Source organism: Camelus dromedarius, chromosome 2 (genome assembly GCF_036321535.1).
Source record: "Camelus dromedarius isolate mCamDro1 chromosome 2, mCamDro1.pat, whole genome shotgun sequence".
NCBI classification, from domain to species: domain Eukaryota; kingdom Metazoa; phylum Chordata; class Mammalia; order Artiodactyla; family Camelidae; genus Camelus; species Camelus dromedarius.
The window spans coordinates 82,784,015-82,804,526 of NC_087437.1; the positions used below are offsets into that span (position 1 = coordinate 82,784,015).

Sequence of the window (20,512 nt, forward strand, 5' to 3'; positions counted from 1 at the left end):
TGGCATGGGAGAATGTTCCAGAATCTCAGTAGGTTTCAGAACATTCATTTTTTTAGATACGTATGGTGGCTTGGTCTTTGGAATTGTGAAAGCAGGATGCTGAAAAGGCACTAGAGTCCTGTAGTTCATTTATTCGCTCCTCATCCCCCATTTTCAGCTTTAATTCTTCAATTCCAGCCCTTCTGCCTCATAGTCCTTCAATTTACAAAACTCTAGCCCTTGTCCTTCTTTGTATGTACTTTCCAAATTCTTCTAATGTCATTTTAATATCATTTTGGGGAGGGAATAAATGTGTATGCTCAATCCATCATTTTTAACTGGAAATTAATCTCTCAGATTCTTCATTCCTTTGTGGGACTCCTTTCGGCAAAGATGAGGAATGCCAGTATTCCCAGAACACTAAATTCAACCCTATACAACTTCAAGACCTGTGCTTGTACACCTTTCAAAATATGCAAGATGAATTTGTTTTTTGAACTTTTAGAAAATACAAGAGATAAAAATGGACCTTTACTAGCACAGTTTTCAAAAAAGCCATTTGTATCAAATGACGATTTTGTAACAAAAAAAATGAAAATTCACTTTTGTTAGGTACTTGTTGCCAGTTGTTGGTAGCAGGCTTTGGGGAAAATCTAGGTCACTGAGTGATATAAGCAAAATTCCAAGGATAATATGGAGGCAGGGTGGTCAAGTGGAAAAAACATAATCGCTCACATTAGACAGGCCTGGAGTCTCAACCCAGCTGAGTCCTAGCCTAATCACTGAACCAGCGTGTCTGTGTATGAGTAATTATACTTCGCCGAGATGCCACAAGACAGCAGTGATATCACATGTGTAAAATGCCTAGCGGAGGTAGATGCTCACTAAACGTGAATCCCCTTCTCTTCCTCTTCTGCCTGGGGTCCCTGGGCACGGGAAGTGGCCCAGTATTAGAGAACATGATTCTCAACTTGCTGTAGGAGAGTACCGCATCCTGGTCACAAACAGCCTTCTGAGGAATCCTGGTGACAGGAAATTGTATGCAACTAATTCCTACCATGAGAAAGTTGTACCCACTGTGACAGGCGAGCTGCTTGCTCAAGACAGAGGGGCCCATGAAGTGAGCACCACATCTGACCTGTTGCCCAGATTTAGATACTGTCTGCAGCCTGGCTTGCTGCCCATTGCTCCTGGCAGCTGTGAATCAACATTGTGACAGAGAGGGCACTGGGTCACCTACGTTCCCTTAACAGATCAAAGTGTTTCTTTTAGACTCTTAGAGCAAAGGACAAGAATATGGAAGATATATGGCTTAGAATGGACACAAGCTTGGCAGAAACAGACATATAAGGATTTTTAAATGTAAATCTGAAGAAGCCAAAGACCCTAATGAACTCAACACAGCCTCACTATCAGAATTAAATCTTCTAACCCAATGGTTCTCAAGATTTTTCCCACCGTTACTCAAAGGAGGCCACAGAATTCCATAAGGGAGCTCTCAGAATTTGTGAAGCCCCATCAGGTGATTCTCTAGGTACTTTCCAGCTCAGTAGGGAAGCACATGTATTCCGCAGTCCAGATAATTATATCATAATTTTTATGCAGCTTTTTAAAAAAAATTTTTAAGTGGTATTCATTTTATTTATTTTTTGTTGTTGTTTGAGGTGGGGGAGATAATTAGATTTGTTTGTTTGTTTATTTATTTATTTTTAATAGAGGTCCTAGGGACTGAACCCAGGACCTCATGCATGCTAAGCATGCACTCTACCACTGAGCTATACCCTCCCCGTATGCAGCTTGTTTTTAAATCAGTTTGGAAACAGTGTGGAGAAAAACGTAACATTCACTGTTTAAGGTGTAGAATTATGAACTTCTTTGCATTTTTTTTCAAGGACCTTTTACATTCTGTAGGTATCATCAGTGACAATTCATATTGTCTTCTAAATACAGTTTTCTTATCATTTATTAGCTACATCAAGTCCATGAAGACAGTTTTTTTAAAAAGATATTTAGAGGCTATTCACTCTACCTTTCATGAACATTAGCCACCTCTTGTATTCACTTGGTTTGGGAAAATAAAGGTGGGGTGGGTGTATTTCATATGATAGAATGGAATGAGATCCACAACTATGAAAATGATTCCAGGAACAGGAGAAAATCTTGATAGGTAAAGAACAGCTTAAATTCTCTACACACAGACTATATTCATGTAGATATGAATGTTGGCAAGTAACTTTCAGAAGAGAATATGTGATTACAGTTGGGATTTGAGTGTAGTATTTTAACGTATCTTTAAACATGCCTCATTTGTTTCCTTTGTTTTCCATTAGGACACAGATGGTGGTAAAATTTTCATTCTGGGCCATGTAAAACTCTAATTTCTCTAAATGGACAGCTGCCATAAGCTTGCATGAATGGCTAAGAGTTTGTTCACTTGGAGAGAATTTCAGTTTAATTATATACACTGTTGCAGTTACTATTAAAATCTGGGGGCTGAACAGCATGGCTCTCTGTTGTGGATAGTATTTTGTAGATTATTTAACTAATTCCATGCATATGTGACTACCTAACAGTATCTAGAGTGAGTGGATATATTTATATTGTGATATATTGTATATATATATATATATATATATATAGCGTTTTGTTAATGTTATTTATATATGTGTGAATAATAGCAAATGACAAAAAGACCAAATTAAATCCTGAATTACCTTATGTCTGGTAATTGATTTTGGGGAAATAAAACCACTTCCACTGTTTCAAATTAAACAGTAAAACAAATAGTTAAATTTTGTCATTAGATCAGGTTGTTTGTATCTGAGCATCTTCCATATGAGTCCTAGATAAAAAGGAAATCCATGATTTTGTGTTACTACATGACTTTTTGTGACTTAATAATTTATATCTTTTACCAAGACCTGCCCTGACCCTCCATTTTAGACAAATCAGTAGTGTCCAATATACTGATTATACTTATCAAAAGTGAACTCGCATATTCTCAGATCTACAAATGGGAACTCAGCTTTGATTTAAAGGGATTGCTAGTAAATAATGCCAGAAATATGGTGAAAAAGATGTCCTATTCAAAAATTCTATGAGCACTAGGCATGTACCGTCCTTCAAGATTGAAAGAAAAAGTACTTAGCTAGGTCAGCGAAATTATATTCTCCTTTGTTTCTCTCCTAGGAGTTATCTTGGTCTGCCATCAGTCCTTCAGAAAATTCTCTAACATGTTCACTTTTGTGCAGTATGTTAACCAGGAGCAAAATGATAGTGTATGTCAGTCAAATATAAAGCATTACTTCTCTTGGTTTTAAAATCTGATGATTGATGCAGAAGCTCATGGCAAGTCAGGTTAATCTGAACAATATATTATTTCCTTTTAGTCCACAATCTGTCATTTCACAAACCATGGTGAATAGAATGCCCCAAATAAAAAGATCTGCTTAAATGAAAACGTGTAATATACTCTCATTTATATCTCATGGTGTTGAAAGGCAGGTTAACATTAGCTAGTCTGTGAATGTGATATGAAGGGGATGATATACTTCTTCATTTTAAAAACCTTAGGTATTTCTTTTCAACATTGAATTTCCAAAGCTTTACAATTATTTAAAAAAAATTAGTTCCTATTTTACTGACTTACTAAGTTTAAACAGTCTAAATTAAAATTTAATTAAAGGATCCAAAAGGAATCATTGAAAGAAGTAACCTGCACTTTAAAAAAGAATCCCTATTTCTAGTCTCTTGGTTCTTAGAAAATAAAAAGTAGAATTATTTTATTATTATTCTCTTGTCTGAGATGTCAGCTGCCTGGATGATTCCAAATTTTCTAGCTTGCTACAATCACCTTTTCCTTTAATACTTAAATAAAATTGTTAAAATATCTTGACTTACCTAGGGATGGAAACCTAGTTTCTTGCTAAGAAGTCGGGGGGTGGGGGGGTCATGGAGGTTTAATTTTCTCCAAACCTCTGGTTCCAGGAGTCTCCTGCTTTCTCTGAATTTTTTAATCTCTGCTGTCATTTCACCTCCTGAGGAGGTGGTCCTTTTCTTATTGAGTCAATAAGCTGTATACAAACCTGATTGTCCCCCACCTAACTTGTGTGGGCCCCTCCTTTCCCCAAAGTTTCACCCAATCTACTGACTACAGTAAACTTAGTGGAGAATTTGGAAGGAAGTCAGGGTAGAGGTGGCATATGCTGCTAACCACTAGACTTATTTATTAGACTGTCACTATCTTTCAAAGCATCTTTGCATTCCAACCACTGGGGAATTTTCACTACTTGCCCCTCCTCAGCTCCAGCTTCTGTTCACATCGCTGGCCAGCTTTATCTCGTCTGACCTCCCCCAGCTCCTTCCTGATAAAGTCACCCTCCCCCTCCAAGGTCCCGTTTGCTTCTTCACAGAACCTCTTCTTCCAGCCCCAGTTCCTAAAGGCATTGCTGGGTTGGGTTAGGGGGTCTGAAGCACACCCTTTAAAGCATGCTTTTGCTCAGCACAGACACTGCTCTCCAGAGAGGAGTTCTGTAAACATCAGTTTTTGTTTCCTCTCCCCGCTACACTAGGAAGTGATTTAGGAATTAAGGACTTAGAATTAGGCTGTGAGATGAAAGGGAGCCACAGACAATGAGAATTTGGAAGAGCTGTCAGTTTTGAAGCATATAGTGAGCTCTAACCATCTTCTGTTACAGATAAGGAAACTGAGGCCTAAAGAGGTTAGAGGTCATACAGCACTTTCAAGTGCAAGTTGGATATAACTGTCTGGTCCAGAGCTGTTTCCACGAATTCATGAGACCACTCAGTTTCTCAGAAGCCAAACAGCATTTCATCTCTGTATGTCTCATTCTGGACTGTGTTGCCAGCAGGGGTCCCAGAGGAAAAGAGAGCAGGAGAGGCACGCAGCGACTGCACACCGAAATCATAGTATTGCAAATACTCTGGCATGTTCACCCTTCAGTTTTTCGTTCTCTGCTAACCTTTCATGTATAATTAATTCTCTCATTTCTAGACACTAATGTTGGTTATGGAGGGCAGTTTTCATGTTTTTACTCAAATCCTGGGCAGCTTTCATCAGAGATAACATCCCAAGCTGAAGCCTTCTTGTTCTGACCCACAAGAAAGTGAATTGGTTAAATTTCATATGCTCCTAGGAAAACCAAGGGGAAGGGGTCGGGGAGAAGAGGGGGAAAGAGAGAGAGAGAGATGGTTTGTAATCGAGGAAGGGGCAAATGGAAAATAATCACAGTCAGCCGTGTTGCTGAAATATGCCAAGAAAAAATATTTAACATTATTATCCACTAGTAAAAGTCAATGTCTTCTATAATAAATTAGGTCCCTAACACTTCTGTCTTAAATTTGCTATAACAGATGCCTAAAGAAATAATTTATAAATACTGAGAATATATGAGTAATAAACCTGAGAGCGGGATTTGACTGACACGACTAAATGAAAGAAGCTTACAAGATAAAAAGAAAAATGTATTTGAACCACTTCTGTTCATGGAAATGAAGAGAGTCTCCTCAGCAGAATTCAGACATTTAGCCACAATTTTGATTGTAAACATTTGTCCAAACAGTCAACAGGACAAAGAAAGGCTCCTGTGAGAACAGTAACCAGATCTTAGGGCTCTGGTCTTTGAAGTTTGAAATATTTCCCTAGAACTGCCACATTCTTCTTTCTCCTATTCCACTGGAAGATCACAAAAGTAAATTCTCATTTGTTCCCTCTTTCTGCTATCCTGCCAAAAATACAGTCACTGATAAAGCCCACCAGTGATTCATAACATACCATCATCCCAAGGTTCCCAGTATAAATGCCATATTAAAGGAGCCTCTTCTGTTTTATTAATGCTTAACAGACATTTAATAGCAATGATGGTGCCAATGATTCTTATTGTATCATACCATCAAATCCCAGATGTTTCTGTACAGACAGAAGCAAAGACACCAGCCTCCAGGTTCTTTTCCTCCATCTTATTTCCTTAGCAGTGGCTGAGCTGGGGTTCATTTGAAAGCAGACATAATGGGATGGAACCATTCATTTCACATTTCTCCTTTTCTCTAGAGATCAACTCCATTTTTTTCTATTCCTCCACTCATTATCAATTAAGAGAAGAAAGAAACAATGAGAAAAAGAGGAAGAGAGAGAGGACAAAAAGGGGATGAAAGTCTGGGAATTAAAATTTAAGTTGAGAATCTATATGTTTACGTTGCTTAGCATGGAATAAAACATAAATACGTGAAAATAATACATATTTTAATTTTCTGGTATATTATATATAACTACCCCAGGTATTCCCTTCCTAAAGCCCTAGTCTTCCCCAGAGCCTTCATCCAAAGCACTAATTCATTTACCAGTCAATGAATAGAGTCCATCGTGACTGCTTCAAGTTCTAGTGCGTGTCAATGAACTCCTGTGCAGTGAAGACACTGCTCCGTTTGTGTTTTCTTTGTTGGTCTTGTCCTCAAGGAAAACTCCAAAGAACGCATCTTTTTGAGACTGTAGGAAGGAGCTGGGACCTGGGCTTCCATTGTGGAAGCACTTTAGCTTCTGGGGGGTCTCTGGCTGCTATGAGGATGGCCTCCTTCAGACCTCCCCACTTTGGGTCTTGATTAGAATCCTCAGTTCTGACCCAGCCCAGTCATCTGGGTCCTGTGGGTTAATGGTTCTGGACAAATACTGCTCCCACTGCCTTAGCAGCTGTCAACCCCCAAGCACACCAAGTCCCAGAGGCAAGGAAGGTGACAAGAGTTGGCCAGAGCAGCATGCAGGCAGTGAGAAAGATAAGATAAACAAGAATTCCACTTTTCCCAGGCTCTGTCCTAGAAATGAGTGCCTGTTGTATCCACTGGTGTGAGGTCTTAAAAGATTTTGGTCATCTTAGAGCAGTCTTCTGTCACTGTATTTGCAACTCAGTAGAGTAATAATGATCAGAAGTGGGGAGAAACAGAATGAACCCTCTCCCACATCTGTGCTATAACTATAATTACCTTGTTCGGACAGCAGTGGTGTCCAAGATGTTCTCTAGCCAGAGTTCCATACTCTGTATTTCCAAAGCAAAACCCAGGAAGCTGAAGCATAAGAATACATATAGAAATTGTCAAATGGTATTAGCCACCAAGAACTGGCTCTTCCTGGCTCCAGTGTTGCTCTTACTCCAATCCATCCCTCACACACGTACCTGTTTGGTTGAGCTTTCTAAAATAAAAATTTGATACTATCACTCTTTCTTAGAAACTTTTAGTTTATTCTCAGCGTTACAGAATAAACTTCTGACCTCTTTGCCTGCCTTAGATCCTGTCCCTACCCACTTTTTCACACTAGTCTCCAGCTACTCCCACTAAGTCAGCAATAGGTAACCCCGTTCAGCTCCATCAACACCATTCACCATGGTGCCTGGGAGCCAGCCTACTTTGTCTCTGGCCTGAGATCACCTTCCTCACTTCGTCCCCTCATTCAAGACCCAGCTGGAGTTTCATACTTCCCCTGATGGGTTCCTTGAACTCCTTCCGCTGTGGTATTGTGATGCCTGTTCATGCCTCCAACGTGGCTCCATAGCAATGGATTTGTTTACTTGTTCACCTCCCCCACAGAACGTAGGCTCCTCTGGTTGCATTTTGTATGCTCACTTTCTACATTAGGCCTAAAGCATAGTAGGGTTTAATAGGCATCCAATAGATGCTTATTAAGGTAGATGGGTTTAATGTATGAGGGGCCGGCAGGGGAGATGAAAAGGTGACCTCCAAAGTCCTTTCGAACTCTTGAATTTTCACTTGAGGATATCAGTCCCTTCCATAGTTTTGAAATCACATCTACTTATGACCCTCACCCATAACTTCAAGAGACTCCTCAACCTGAGCTTTAGACTAAAATGGGCACCTGTCTGTTTTATAACTTCACATACTAACTGACATCCCAAATTCAGTTATATCCAAAATTTACTCACTTGCTCACACAACCTGATCCACCTTTCCAGGTTCCTGTGTTGATTAATAATACCGTTGTCTTCTTAGGGGCCCATGTTAAGAACATCCAGGATGGCACCTTTCTCCTAAAACCAACCACTGCCTAGTTCTGTGGATTCCCCTTTCCCGAGACCAGTTCTTTCTGTCATTCCATCCCCTTACAGTCTCCATCTAATTACTTGTTACTCTGATTACCATTTATTTTATTTCCGACTTGCATGATGTATTTCCATCTCTGCCCCAATACAAGATCCTGAGAGAATTTTGTGTTATGGCTGCAAATCCTACAACTTTTAACAGGTAGAGAGCAGGTGTTCAAGTCTTGGTAGAATGGCTGAATGAATGTCAGGATGTTATGTTTAACTGCTTTAGGGGCATGGATCTTGTTATATACTTTACTATATGGTGGGGAGGGGCTGTTGCTCCCCATATAGTAAATATAATAAAAGGCACAGGAAACAGGAAATATGTATATTTTTAAAACTGAACACTGTATCTGTTATTGTAACTCAGAGTTGCTGCAACAACTGGCTGTAGTTTTAATAAAAAACACGTTCTGCTATTAAAAAAAAAAAAGTCTCTTTGACTGAGCTCCCAGCTAAAACTAGCCAGGATCCAGGTTTCCCACCCCTTCCAGTGGCCTGATGTGCGGCGGGGGAGGAGCAATGAGCCAGCTGGTCCTGAGGAGCAGGGAGAGCGGGATGGGGGAAGTCCCGGAAGTCATTGACCAGAGCAAGCGGCCGCCTCAGCGGGATCTGCTCGGGCTGCGGTCCCAACAATAACAGGCGCGCGGGCCGGGCGGGGCATGCCGGGGGCCCGAGCTTGGGGGCGGAACCCGGATTGGGGGAGGCGGGTGGGACGCTTCTCAAGGCCGTAGGGGATTGGAAGAGAGAGATGAGGGGCGGTGGCGCTCGAGGAGTGGGCCGGGGAGCTAACGGGTCGACCGCGGAGAGGACGTGTTGATTGGGTGGCTCAGAGGGAGACGGACCAGAGCCGACCGCGGATTGGCCGTGACGAGCCGTGAAGGCGTGGCCGGCGCGCGCGAGAGGGAGCGCGAGAGAGCGGGTGGCCGGCCTGCCTGCCAACTGGCCGGAGCCCCGGGCGAGCGCGGCGGGCAGGGGTCGGGTTGAGGAACGCGGCGTGGGAGGCGCGTCCCCTAGCTCCGCCGCAGCCTCCCTCCGCGGCTCGAGCACCGCGCTTCCTTCCCTCCCCTCCCCTGCGCTCCGGCCTGGGGTCTCGGGGCGGGGAGCGGAGGGAAGGGACGAAGGAGGAGGAGGCGAAAGCGGAGTGAGGGGCGGAGGGGGTCCCGGCGCGGGGCGAAGCGCGCTCTGCCTCTCGCTCTCCCGCCTTAGCCGCCGCCTTCTCGCCCGGTGCCGCGGCCCCGGGGCGTCCGCACTATGCAGGCGGACTGCCGGCCGCCGCTATGGCGAGCCGGGCGGTGGTGAAAGCGGGGCACAGCCCTCATCGTTCCCTAGTCCGGGCCGTGGCCGCCGCCCCCGCCCCCGCCCGGGCCGCGCTCCCCCTCTCCCGTTCCTACCCCCTCCCTCCCCGCTCCAACTCCTCCTCCTTCCCCATGCCTCTGTGCCTCCTCCTCTTACTTATCCTGCTCCTGCTGCTGGAGGACGCCAGAGCCCAGCAAGGTGAGTGGTTCCGGAGGAGTGCGCGGCGCGCGGAACCCCAGGAGCGGGGGAATCCTTCGGGGCGCCGAGGCGGGGGGCCTTTAGCTGAATCTGCATACGCGCAGCGGAGGTGCGGTGCGCTTCGGTGCGTGGCCGGACCTGGCCCCGCTCTCCCTGGGTTGAGTTGCAAAAGTGGGCTCTGCCTGTTATCCCCCAAGTTAGCGCGACTTGACTTTTTGGAAAGTCCATTCATTTTTCTGAAGAGGAAAGTGAGACCCTGCTGTGGAGGCCTCCTTTTGGGTATTGGATTCTGCTTCTGGGAAAAGTCTTTGAGAGTCAAAAGCGAAGTCTTGGATATGTGATCTCTAAAGTTAAGCTGATTCGTTGTAAGGACAGAGTAGGAAGGCAAGGTAATTAAATAACACGTTAAACCTGTTAAAGGCAAGTGGCGGTCATTACCATCTTTAAAGTGCTCAGGTTCAAAACCGAATGAAATTGATTATCTTTTGAGTCTTGGATTTAGATCATGCCCTTTGCAGTTTCTGCCTATTCAGGATGGTGATATAGATTGCCTGGGTCAGACACTGGGTCTGGGACCCAAGGCAGCGTGCTGTGTTAAAACTGGAGCGTTCTGTGTTAAAAGGAAAGTGACAAAACTTTTCTACCTACAGTTCTTGAAAACCCTATTCCAGAAGCGAGCAAAACAGTTTAGTGAATAATCATCATAATGTAAAGAGAATGCAGCGCTGATCCCCCCCCACCCCTTTAGTACTATTTTCAGACAGCGAACAGCAGTTTTTGAAACAGTTTGGAATCGGTTATTGAACACATTTTTCCATTGTATTTCCCACTTTATTGCAGCGAGAAGGATAAGGATTGGATTGTTACTTATTGCTGGGAAGGTTTTTTTTTTCCCTTTCTGTTGATCACGTTTAAGTTTAATGTTGCATTTATAATGGTTTTCAGTAAAGTATGGAATCATGGCTATAAGCCTGTCATTATGAAGATGCTGAAACTTTTGATAGGCATGTGGAAATATAATCTAACTATGAGGAAAGAATGTATTTGGTAAACTGACCTCTTTCAGATCTAGGCGCCCATTTCTACAATGTAACTTACAAATTAGATGCTTTATTAGCATTCAGGTTTTCTTTAGGTCATCTTCTTAAACGGATTCTTGAACATCAGCATTTAATAAATTAGAGTGTGAAATCCTTTCCTCCATTGAAGTTTTAGAGCCTATGCTTGTGTTTTCCTCTTGGTAGAAAGAAAAAATAAAATGGGCTTATTTACGGCTAACGCTGATTGATTGGGTCTGTCTTTGTGGTCGGCACAGCCCTAAGTGATTTATGTCTATTAACTCACTTAATCCTCACCACAGCCATCTGAGATAAGTATTGTTATCCCATTTCAAGCATAAGGAAACTGAGACATGCAAAAAATAAGATACCTTGATAAAGAAGGAAATGTAACTACATTAGCAGAGTACTGTTTTGCTTATTTCTAAATCTGAAAGAGTTTATATCATGTTTAAAGAAATCTTTGAACAGTATAGAACCAGTTATAGGCCCTCCCCCATTCCAAATGTGACAATTGCCTTGTTTTTAGAATTTCTAAAGCCTGGTCTAATTAAACACACATTACCCATTTTTTTAAAGTTTAATTTCAGTTTTTACGGAAGCATTTTAACAAGTAGCATATATGGTTCTCTTTCACAATGTTATGTTTTATAAACATCAGTGTGGATTAACAAAAATAGAAGTGATGCTGGTAATTTAAAAGACCTGATTTCTAGTTCTCCTAAGTTGGGTAAATTTTGCTAGGTCATTTAATTTATTTGTACCTCAGTTTTCTGCATCAGTGACATGAGAATACATACCTATTTCCTGTTTACTGAAAATGAAATGACAGTACACAGGAGTTCTGCGATGGGAAATAAAAGCATAATATAGCTATAACTGATAATCATTGTTAATCTTCAGCTTTTGAAATTGATAAAGTAAGGGCCTGTTAGGTCCCATATAATTCCTGAGTTATCATGTGTCACCTGAAAACTCAGGAATTAGATGGGATTTGAATTCTCTAATTTTTAAAAATTCTGTTTCTTACCCGAAGGGCCCTGATATTCAGCCTGTGGTTGAATTACTCTTAGTATTACTAGTTTAGCAGATGTGCTTTAGGGTCTGCTGGGATTCCTCACATAACCTAAAAAGAAATCTGTTTTCAGAATGAGAAGCAGTGCTTTAAAACACCTATAGAATTTTCAATAATGGGAATGTCTACAATACTGTAATGTTAAGTTACGAGCTGGAGTTTTTATACTCTAAGAAGTCTTAGAAGACTGGCAGGAAATTATAATAAAGCAATAATGGTTGTTTTTTTTTTGATGATAGAGTTGTAGTTAATTTCTTTATGCTTTTCCAAGTGTTCTGCAGTTTACAAATAGGCAGAATAAAAAGTAAGCTGTGAAAAAATGTTTTGTGATACACAGATTTTTTTTTTTTCCTTAGCCAGCCTAGGTTGAAATGCATTTAATGTGTATGTTGAGGTAGAACTGTGCTTTAGAATTTTTTTTAATCTTTGAAACATCATTTTGAAGAAGCAGAAGATACTAGGCTCATTCCAGTTAATGCCATACATAGCTATTCCTCAGATTTTTCTGCTAAGTGATTTTTCTTTTTATTTGGCTCAAAATAAAATTTATCATTGGTCTGAAAAATTGTCAGCTTTTCACAGCAGAGATGTATTTTGACCAGTCTCATTTCATTAATATACGTATAAATTCTATTTATTCACATCCATTTAACTATGATGTTTTAGATAATGGCTTATATCTGTGTATTTTTGAGTTCTAAGTTTGATATTAAGTTCATCTTCGAAGTCTTTTATTGAAAGCATTTTTTTCCTGTAAAATGTATGTCTTTCTAAAAAAAACTTAAATTGGTGGAACTTATTATGCTGATTGCACATTGTTAATGTAATAAATTTACTTAATAGGAAGTTGAGGGTCTACTGTGAATGAATTTATGTCTCTGCTTTGCATTATGAGGTAGGAATTTGTGACACCTCATCGCAGGAGCTCAGCTTCTTAATTTGTGTCATGGAGGGTTTGCCTACCTTCTGACTTAGAATAACATTTAAATGTGGTAAAATATCAGAATTAATTTAAAAAATCCATTGAGACTGACTTGTTTATGCCTATAAATATGAAATGTTTGTGAAGGTAGTGCTTTTTGTTGGCTAATAAATCTATGAAACAAATCGTGTTCTTTCTTAAAAAGAATCATTCTGTTTCACAATGATATCTGAACTAACAGTGTGAAAAAAAATTTACGTTCTGTCAAGTAATGCCTTTATTTAGCTTGTGATGCAGGGAAATAGTTTTTGAACAGTATTTGTAAATTGTCAGAGATGAAGAACATATCTCCCTCTGCAAAGAACATTTGAAATTATTACTAATATTGACATTAGGTTAATTTAGGATTTTCCATTATCTTTTTTTGGACTGATAAAACATTAGGGCTTTTAAATATAGTTCTTGTTCAGAGACAAAAGTCAGAGAGCGTCCTTTTTTTGCTCTCTCTGATTAATTTTGCATGATGGAGGTTAGAAATAGAGCGCACATTCTGTATGTGTTAATGATCAGATTTAAAATCCACATTTCAAAAACTTGTAAATGAAAAATTAATAGTAAATTACAGGTTAATGATGTTTAGATAGATTTCCCAGTATTATAAGAAAAGAGGAAATATTATTTCCCTCTGGACATAGTTAATAGTTTGAACGTATGAACTTCATTCTAGAAAAACCAAAACAAAAAACAAAAAAAAAAACTTAAAATAGTGAAATTGGTACAAGTGAAAGTACAAGTACTAGAATTAAAAAACAAGAGTTAATTAATTTCCAAAAAGAATCAGATTACAGTATGGTGAGGGAAGGCTAGATTTACATAGAGTTAGATTTTTTAATTTGGGACTATACAAAATAAAGTAAACCGGTATATGAAAGTTCAGATGGTAATACTCAGTATTAATTGGATGCATGCAAATAGATCATTTCTACTTCTTGATTAGTTGGAAGTATGTGGAATGATGACATAAAATTATAAGGATTAGGAAAAGCTTTATAAAGATAGTGATACTTGCGAAATGTGGTTGTTGAAATATGAAGTGACACAACTTGGCAGTTTTTCTTGTGTGGCTCAGGGATTCAGTTTACCTTATAACAACCTTATGGTCTTAGCACTTTATTTTAAACATATCTTACAGATAACAATTACATAACAGTTACTCAAAACCAAAAACTTAACTGTTATCCACAATACTCCCCCCTAATCTGTAAATTTATAATTTTTGTCTTCCTTTTTATTCCATATTCACATACCTAGATAACCTTACATGGTTGTAATTTTGATAGGGTGATGTTATATTCTATAGACATATCATCTTAAAATTAATTTGCAGGCTGATTTAGCACACATAAGCATACTTGTAAAATACAGCAAGACAAACATTCCAAAATGTAAAAGTTTATCACAAGGCATTCATTATTTATGAAGTAATTACTCTTTTGTTCAGAGGTATTACATATTTTCTTTATTCCATTTGATTAAATTCTTCATTCAGAATAGGATCTTTGAGAAAGTATGTCAGTTCGACATATTAGCTTACAAACATACATACTGCTAATTTTCCAAATCATTATGTGGATTAAGTCAATACACTCCATGAGGACAAAAAGTACAGAAATCAAATAAACTTATATTTAATGAATGCCAGTGTCCAGTGAAGCAGATGGAATATTGAGGTGTTCTTAAAAGGCTGCTCAAGCATCACCTGCTAGATCAGCCTGCACTCTGAAGGATACATAGTTGGAAGGAAAACTTCAGTTAGCCACTTGAATTATAGGGGAGACTCCCAGGTGCAAGCTTCCTCAACTGCTTTCTAAGGAGAGTAGGCCCAGAGTTCCTTGCGAGGCTTTTGTGGAGTAGAGTGCATGCAAGTTTGCAGTCAGAACTGAGTTGTTTGGTCATTAATATTCATTGAACCCTAACTACAAGCCAGACATTCTGCTAAATGCTTTACATGGACTGTATGATTTAGTCATCACACAATTCCATGAAGAGAGGGTGCACAAAATTATCTTTATTGCTCAGATGAGGAAACCAAAATGAAAGCTAAAGTTCTGTTTGATGATTCCACTGTGGGTGAGCAGGTACCCAGGTATGTGATCCAGAATGATCGAGATGAGATCGAGATGAAGAGAAGGATTGGAGGGACCCTGTATACTCTTTACCCACTCGCAAAGTCATATTCAGGTTATAAGCAGTCCCCATGTCCACACTTCCTACACTTTTCTCTGTTCTCCAACTGGTGCTTTTAATGAAGGAAAAAAAGGAATAAAAATAATTTTACTATAAAAAGAAAAAAACTGAATTGTTTGGGATCAAAGGGAAGATGCTGGTACTCTATCATTTTCTCATTTAAAAACTGTCAGCATGAAAGGTTACCAGCTATGAGCTCCCAGCCTATACGCGTGCTTATATGTCAGTACAGTCCTGAGACATTCACAGAAGAGCAGAACATTGTCATTGTCAGAGAACCTACAGTTGGGGAAGTAATGATCCAAGTTGAAATACACGTAAGAATAACCACAGAAGGCTGCACAGTGCTGTGAGTTTGTAAGGGAGGGAGCTCACAATGCCTGGGGAAGTGGCAGAAGCCTTCCTGATAAAGTGGTTTTAACCAGGCGAACTTTTAGGATTGGTTGGTTTCTGGTCAACAGAGATGGCAGACATTTAAGGGGTAAAGATCACAGCATCAGAACACCAAGGGTTCAGGAAAGCTTGTGGGTGAAAACGCCAGTCCTGCTGCAATGAGTAGCAAGCCTCAGGCTCCGGTCCTGGCCCACTGCTTCCTCCTTGAGCCAGGTACCCTGCACCCCTGCCCAATAATTGGGCCAGTACTTACTGGTTGGTTACTGAGGGCCATGGTTCTGTGAACTGGGGTACTGCCCTCTTGGAGCTGTGTTAGTATCTCCATTGTGTGGGCAGCAGCCCCGTTATCACCTGTGAGATACAATCCAAACTCCTTTGCATTTTATATCTGTAATTTTTTCAGAGTCTGGCCCCTCCCTTCCTCTTTGACTTAATCTCACACCAGCATCCTCACCCTTTGTATATGGTTGAAGTTAAGATTGAGCTTTTTATTCTTCTAACATAATTTCATGCTGTTTTGCCTTGTCCCCTGTACTGATCTCTTTACATATGCCATTTTCTCTACTTGAATAGAAAGAGCCCTTTCCTTGTGTGCTTGGAAAACTCCTTATCATCCTTCAAAATCTTTCTTGGGTATCATTCCTTCTGTCACCACACACATACTCATTTCCAGATAGTAATTTCTAGTTTTTTCTGCTTAGTCATTAATCACAATATATATTAAATATTTGTTTCTGGCAAAGAGTTTTAATCATTTTCTTATTTCTAATACTTAGTGATGTCCATCATTCAAAAAATAGGAATTAACTCATTTCTGGAGCAAGTCTGTTGCCTCAGGCACATCATTTGATGTTAGTCTCTGGGCACGTGTATGCCCTTCACACTGTTGTCCTTCGCCTGATTCCCACAGTCAGAGCCTGGGCTTCCCGGTTCCGTGAAAATCAAGCCCTTTCTTGAGCCGTAACCTACTTGCACAGGGCCTAACATGCTGCCAGTGTTCCCCAGCCACTGTCTTCCTAGGAGCTAGACCCCTTTGCTCTCATAATAAGAGGAGCCCTCCTTCACCTGGAATTCTGTGAACTGCTTCTGTGCTTCTCTGTTAGCTAAATCACTGTCAGTAAGTTGGGTGCACTCCTTTGCCCTTTTTCAAATTCTAATTTGAACTGCCACCTCCAGCATTATGAAAGTCCACCTAGTCTTGGTTCCAGTAGTTCCCTTCTTTTAATTTGCAGTTGAAAGTCCTGGAGAACATTCAGGTAGCTTCAGTAATCTGGTATCATAAGAGAGTAATGAGAAACAGAAGCTGGAAAGGTCAGTGGGGACAAGGTGGTGGAGGACTTCCCATTGACAGGCCTACTGAAGAGTTTGTACCTGAGATAATACCAGTGGCATCATCCTCAGGCACCTCAGCTTGTACCACTTCCACTTGTCCATCTCTAGGTTCACTTGTCTCAGCCCAGGTCCATCATCTCACTGATGCTTTTCCCCTTGTCCTTGAGACATCCCAAACCTAGCCCACGTGCCATTCCCCATTGTCTGCTTGCTCTGGTTCTGGATAGCTCAAGGTTACTGGAGAAAGTCATGCGGCCATCTGACTAGATCCACCTCAAATGAGGACGACTAATCAAGCCTCAGAAGGGGATTTCTGCCCAGCAGTGGCATCATGGCTGTCCTGCTGTGTGGAGCTGAACCCCTGCCCTCCTCATCTCTGCACAGTAAGACTCTGCCTCCTGCCTCACCATCCCTTCTTCCTGAAATCATCTCTTCCACCTTGTCCAGAATGCTGCTTCATCGAGTGTAAGTTGTGTTTTAGTATAATTTAAACTTCTAGGGAGCTTCTTACTCTGTACCTGAATCATTCTTACAACGCTGCTGGCATATGTACATCTGTCTTTTCAACTGGTTGCTTTCCAGGTACCTTATATATCTGCTTTTTTTCAGTGACCAGCTTTCTCACTAGTAGACTACATCTATGCTGTACATTTTCTTAGTGCCTAGCACACAAAAGATTTTTGTTAAATGATTTCCTTGCAGTCTAGCTTCTGCTCTACTGAAACTGTCATATAAACTGTGAGATGTTTTTCTTTCCGATTTTGGTTTTTGTTTACTCTGAGAAACCTGAGAGCTTTCTTCATCTTCACTATTTTTTACTTTGGTGGACTTTGAAAGTAGGGAGAAATCGAAGTCTGACATCCTTGGATTTAAATACTAAGCATGTCACTTTCAGTGCTTTTAAATAGCCCAGCTCTCTAGAATGTATGAGGTCTGGATGGAAACTGTTTGGGTAGTTGATAAACTTTGGTTCCATGAGTGAAACAACACGTGAATGGAAAATTTTGTTTCTCTTTTCCCTGCTCTACAGTTAAAATCTCCAGTTTCAAATGTTGGCTTTCTACTGAGACCCCAGCACTTCTCCATCCTTCTGCCCCGTATCCTCACCCCAGTTGTTGTGTAGGAAAGGTGCACCCCTAGCTTAGTGAGGGGGGTCAGACCATGCAGTAGAGGTATGTGACAGCAAGATTGTTCGTATGATATGTCCTTACCTGGCCTCCAGCCCTCCGAGAGCTTAATACTGGTTTTGTCCCTCCCTTTGGACCTCCACTTTCTCTTTCCAGCTTCCACCTGTTGATACATTCAGCTTTCTTTGCTCTCCACTCTCAGGTGATTTTCAGGTTCGAGGGTTACCTTGTTGCTCCTGGCATGCCCCGGTTTCTGGTTACTCTTTATATCCTAGATGCTAACTGTCGATCTGAATGTGAGGCAGAAGTTCAGTTGCATGGGCGGGGGAAGAGTGTTTTGGTCAGGACTCTTGCTGTTATAGGGGACAGAAATTGAAGTCTACTTAGAGTAGAAGGGAAGAGTATTAGGAGCATTCTGAGGTGATTTGTGTGGAACCTTCATGAGAACTGAACCAGCTTGAGCCCCAGGAGGAGCAAGGATATAGCTGGACCTCAGGCACCAAGAACTCAGCTTCATTCCCTGGCTTCTGTCTGGCTTTCTCTGCTTGGAAGAAATCGTGGCTGCTGGCAATCCTCAAGGCTTTTTGCTTCAGCACGGGAGAGATTCCAGGATTTTCCTAATGTACAAGGTCCAGAAATTGCAGGGAAGGGTAGATTGGCTTCACATTGGCCCAGTGTGAGTCAGTTCCCCCCCTTGGACCAGTCAGCTAACCAGGGGGGATGAGGTCATATGAAACTTTTGGAAATATACAGCAGTTCCCAGGAGAAAAGGGGGTACCAGATGCATAGAGACATCATCTTCAGAAAGAAAGAGTATTCACGTTGATAGAGTTCACTACATTTTATGTAAGTTCTTAGCAAACCCTCACAATGGCCTTGTGAGACGGGAGGTATTATTCCCATGTACAGTTGAGGATATAGAGGTTAAGTGCCAGGATCATCTCAAAGGTTGGCATAGCTAGAATTTAAATCCAAAGCTCTGTCTGATTTCCAAGCCTTGTACTTTCTATTCTTATCATTTGCCTCCCAAGTGCCTACCACTGGCTCATTTGAGTTTATTATTTTCTAAATTCGGCAGCATGTGTTAAAAGAGCCTGCTATGCCCAATTTCTGCGTCTGTGGCTACAGAGGCGAATAGAATGCATTGCCTGCCTAACAGTTTTACAGCTTGGTATAATAAACTGACATAAAGATGTATAATTACTCATATTAAGTTCAGGAAAGAGATTTTGATAGTGGAAATGGAGAGAATAGGGCTCTTCAGGAAGGTTTCACAAGGGTGGTCACATTGAGCAGGTATTTATTTGCCAGGCGGATTTGAGGAGAAAGGACATTGCTCTTGGCAAAGCAGAGTAGATGGTGCAGTGGGAGAGGAGGGAGCATGGGGAGCATGTGGGGAGCCACCCACGGTTCCACAGCTGGAGCAAAGAGCTTGTGGGAAAAGTCCAGAGATGAGATGAGAGAAGGAATCAGAGGACCGACTATGATGGACTTTGCTTGCCGAAGAGTTTGAGCTTTATTGTATCATCGGTGGAGAACAGCTGAAGGATTTTTAAATATGGGGTCTGCATGACCCAGGTGGTGCCTAAGAAACCGTGACAGGAATGTGGTCAGTGGATAAGAGGAAGGAAAGCTAGGAAATGGGGAAGCCTGATAAACAACGATGGCAGGGACTGCAGAAGGACTTAATTTAGAGATATTAAGAAAATAAAGTATGAAGCTTAATGACCAGTCAAATGTGAGAGAGCAAAGGTCAGTTAAATGCTGGATTTTTTTCTTTCTAGAATCGTCTTCTCCCTGCTCTCTACCTTCTTTACCCACCAGTATTTCTGCCTAGTTAATTGCTATTTATCCTACACACACACACACACCCATGTAAGACATCCATCATTTCCCTGCAGTTCTCATCATCCCTGAGATTATTTACCGTGTCTTTCTTACCATATTGTAATCTCTGTAAGGACAGGGGCCTTGTCTGTCATTTGTTGTTGTTCTTAGCACCTGGTAAGATGGAAGATGTTCACTGAATGCTTGGGACACGTTGAGTTTGAAATGCTGTGGAGTTTCTGGGTGGAGGTGCTTAATGCAGAAGTAGATGACGGGTTTGAGGATGAGGAGAAAGGTTGGAGACTTCAGCGCTTTCTCTGCTTCAGTTGGTAACTGGAGTCGTGGGAGTAGGGAGATGGCCCAGGCAGTGTCCAGAGAGCGGGGAAGGAGCTCTGAAGAACAGCAGCGTCAGCAGTCAGGTAAGTCAGCTAAGATGCGGGAGGCATGGCAACTAGAGAGTTAAAAGAAGAACTAAGACGGGGAAGGAGAGTTTTAACAAGGAGGGAGGGAAGATATGAGGGGAGGAAGGGCCAGCAGTGCCAGATGCTGTAGAAAGGTCACCAACGATAAGGAAGGAAAAGTATCTGTAGACTTCTGGCAGCTCAGAAACTGCTTCAGTGAGTAGTTCTGCTGGAGAGGCAGGTCCGCATTTCCTAGGGCTGCTGTAACAGTTTACCACAAACGTGGATGGCTTAAAACAACAAATTTATTGTCTGATGGTTCTGCAGGCAAAAATTCTGAAATTAGCGTATTGGTAGGGCTATGCTCTCTCTCTGTAGGTTCTAGGCAAGGATCCTTCCTTGCCTTTTCCTAGCTTCTGGCAGTGACAATCTTTGCAATTCCGTTGCATCATTCCAATTTCTGCCTCTGTAGTTACATGATGTTCTCCCTACGTCTGAATCTCTGTCCACATTTTCCTCTTTTTATACCAGTCATTGGAT

The 20,512-nt window shown here is 41.3% G+C and overlaps 1 protein-coding gene across 3 annotated transcripts in view; it reads left to right on the forward strand.

Annotated features, from left to right (window-relative positions):
• The window catches only part of DCBLD2 (discoidin, CUB and LCCL domain containing 2), a 136,664-nt gene that overhangs the window by 47,254 nt on the left and 68,898 nt on the right, over window positions 1–20,512 (forward strand). The window contains exon 1 of one of the 3 annotated variants that reach the window (XM_031457109.2): window positions 8,842–9,590. The exons of 1 other annotated variant lie outside the window; for it this stretch is intronic. In XM_031457109.2, the coding sequence (XP_031312969.2) occupies window positions 9,374–9,590 (217 nt within the window). In that variant the 5' untranslated portion in view covers window positions 8,842–9,373. Of the gene's footprint in view, window positions 1–8,841; window positions 9,591–20,512 lie in introns of those variants that run through there. One more of the 3 variants, XM_010978483.3, reaches the window with a different exon arrangement.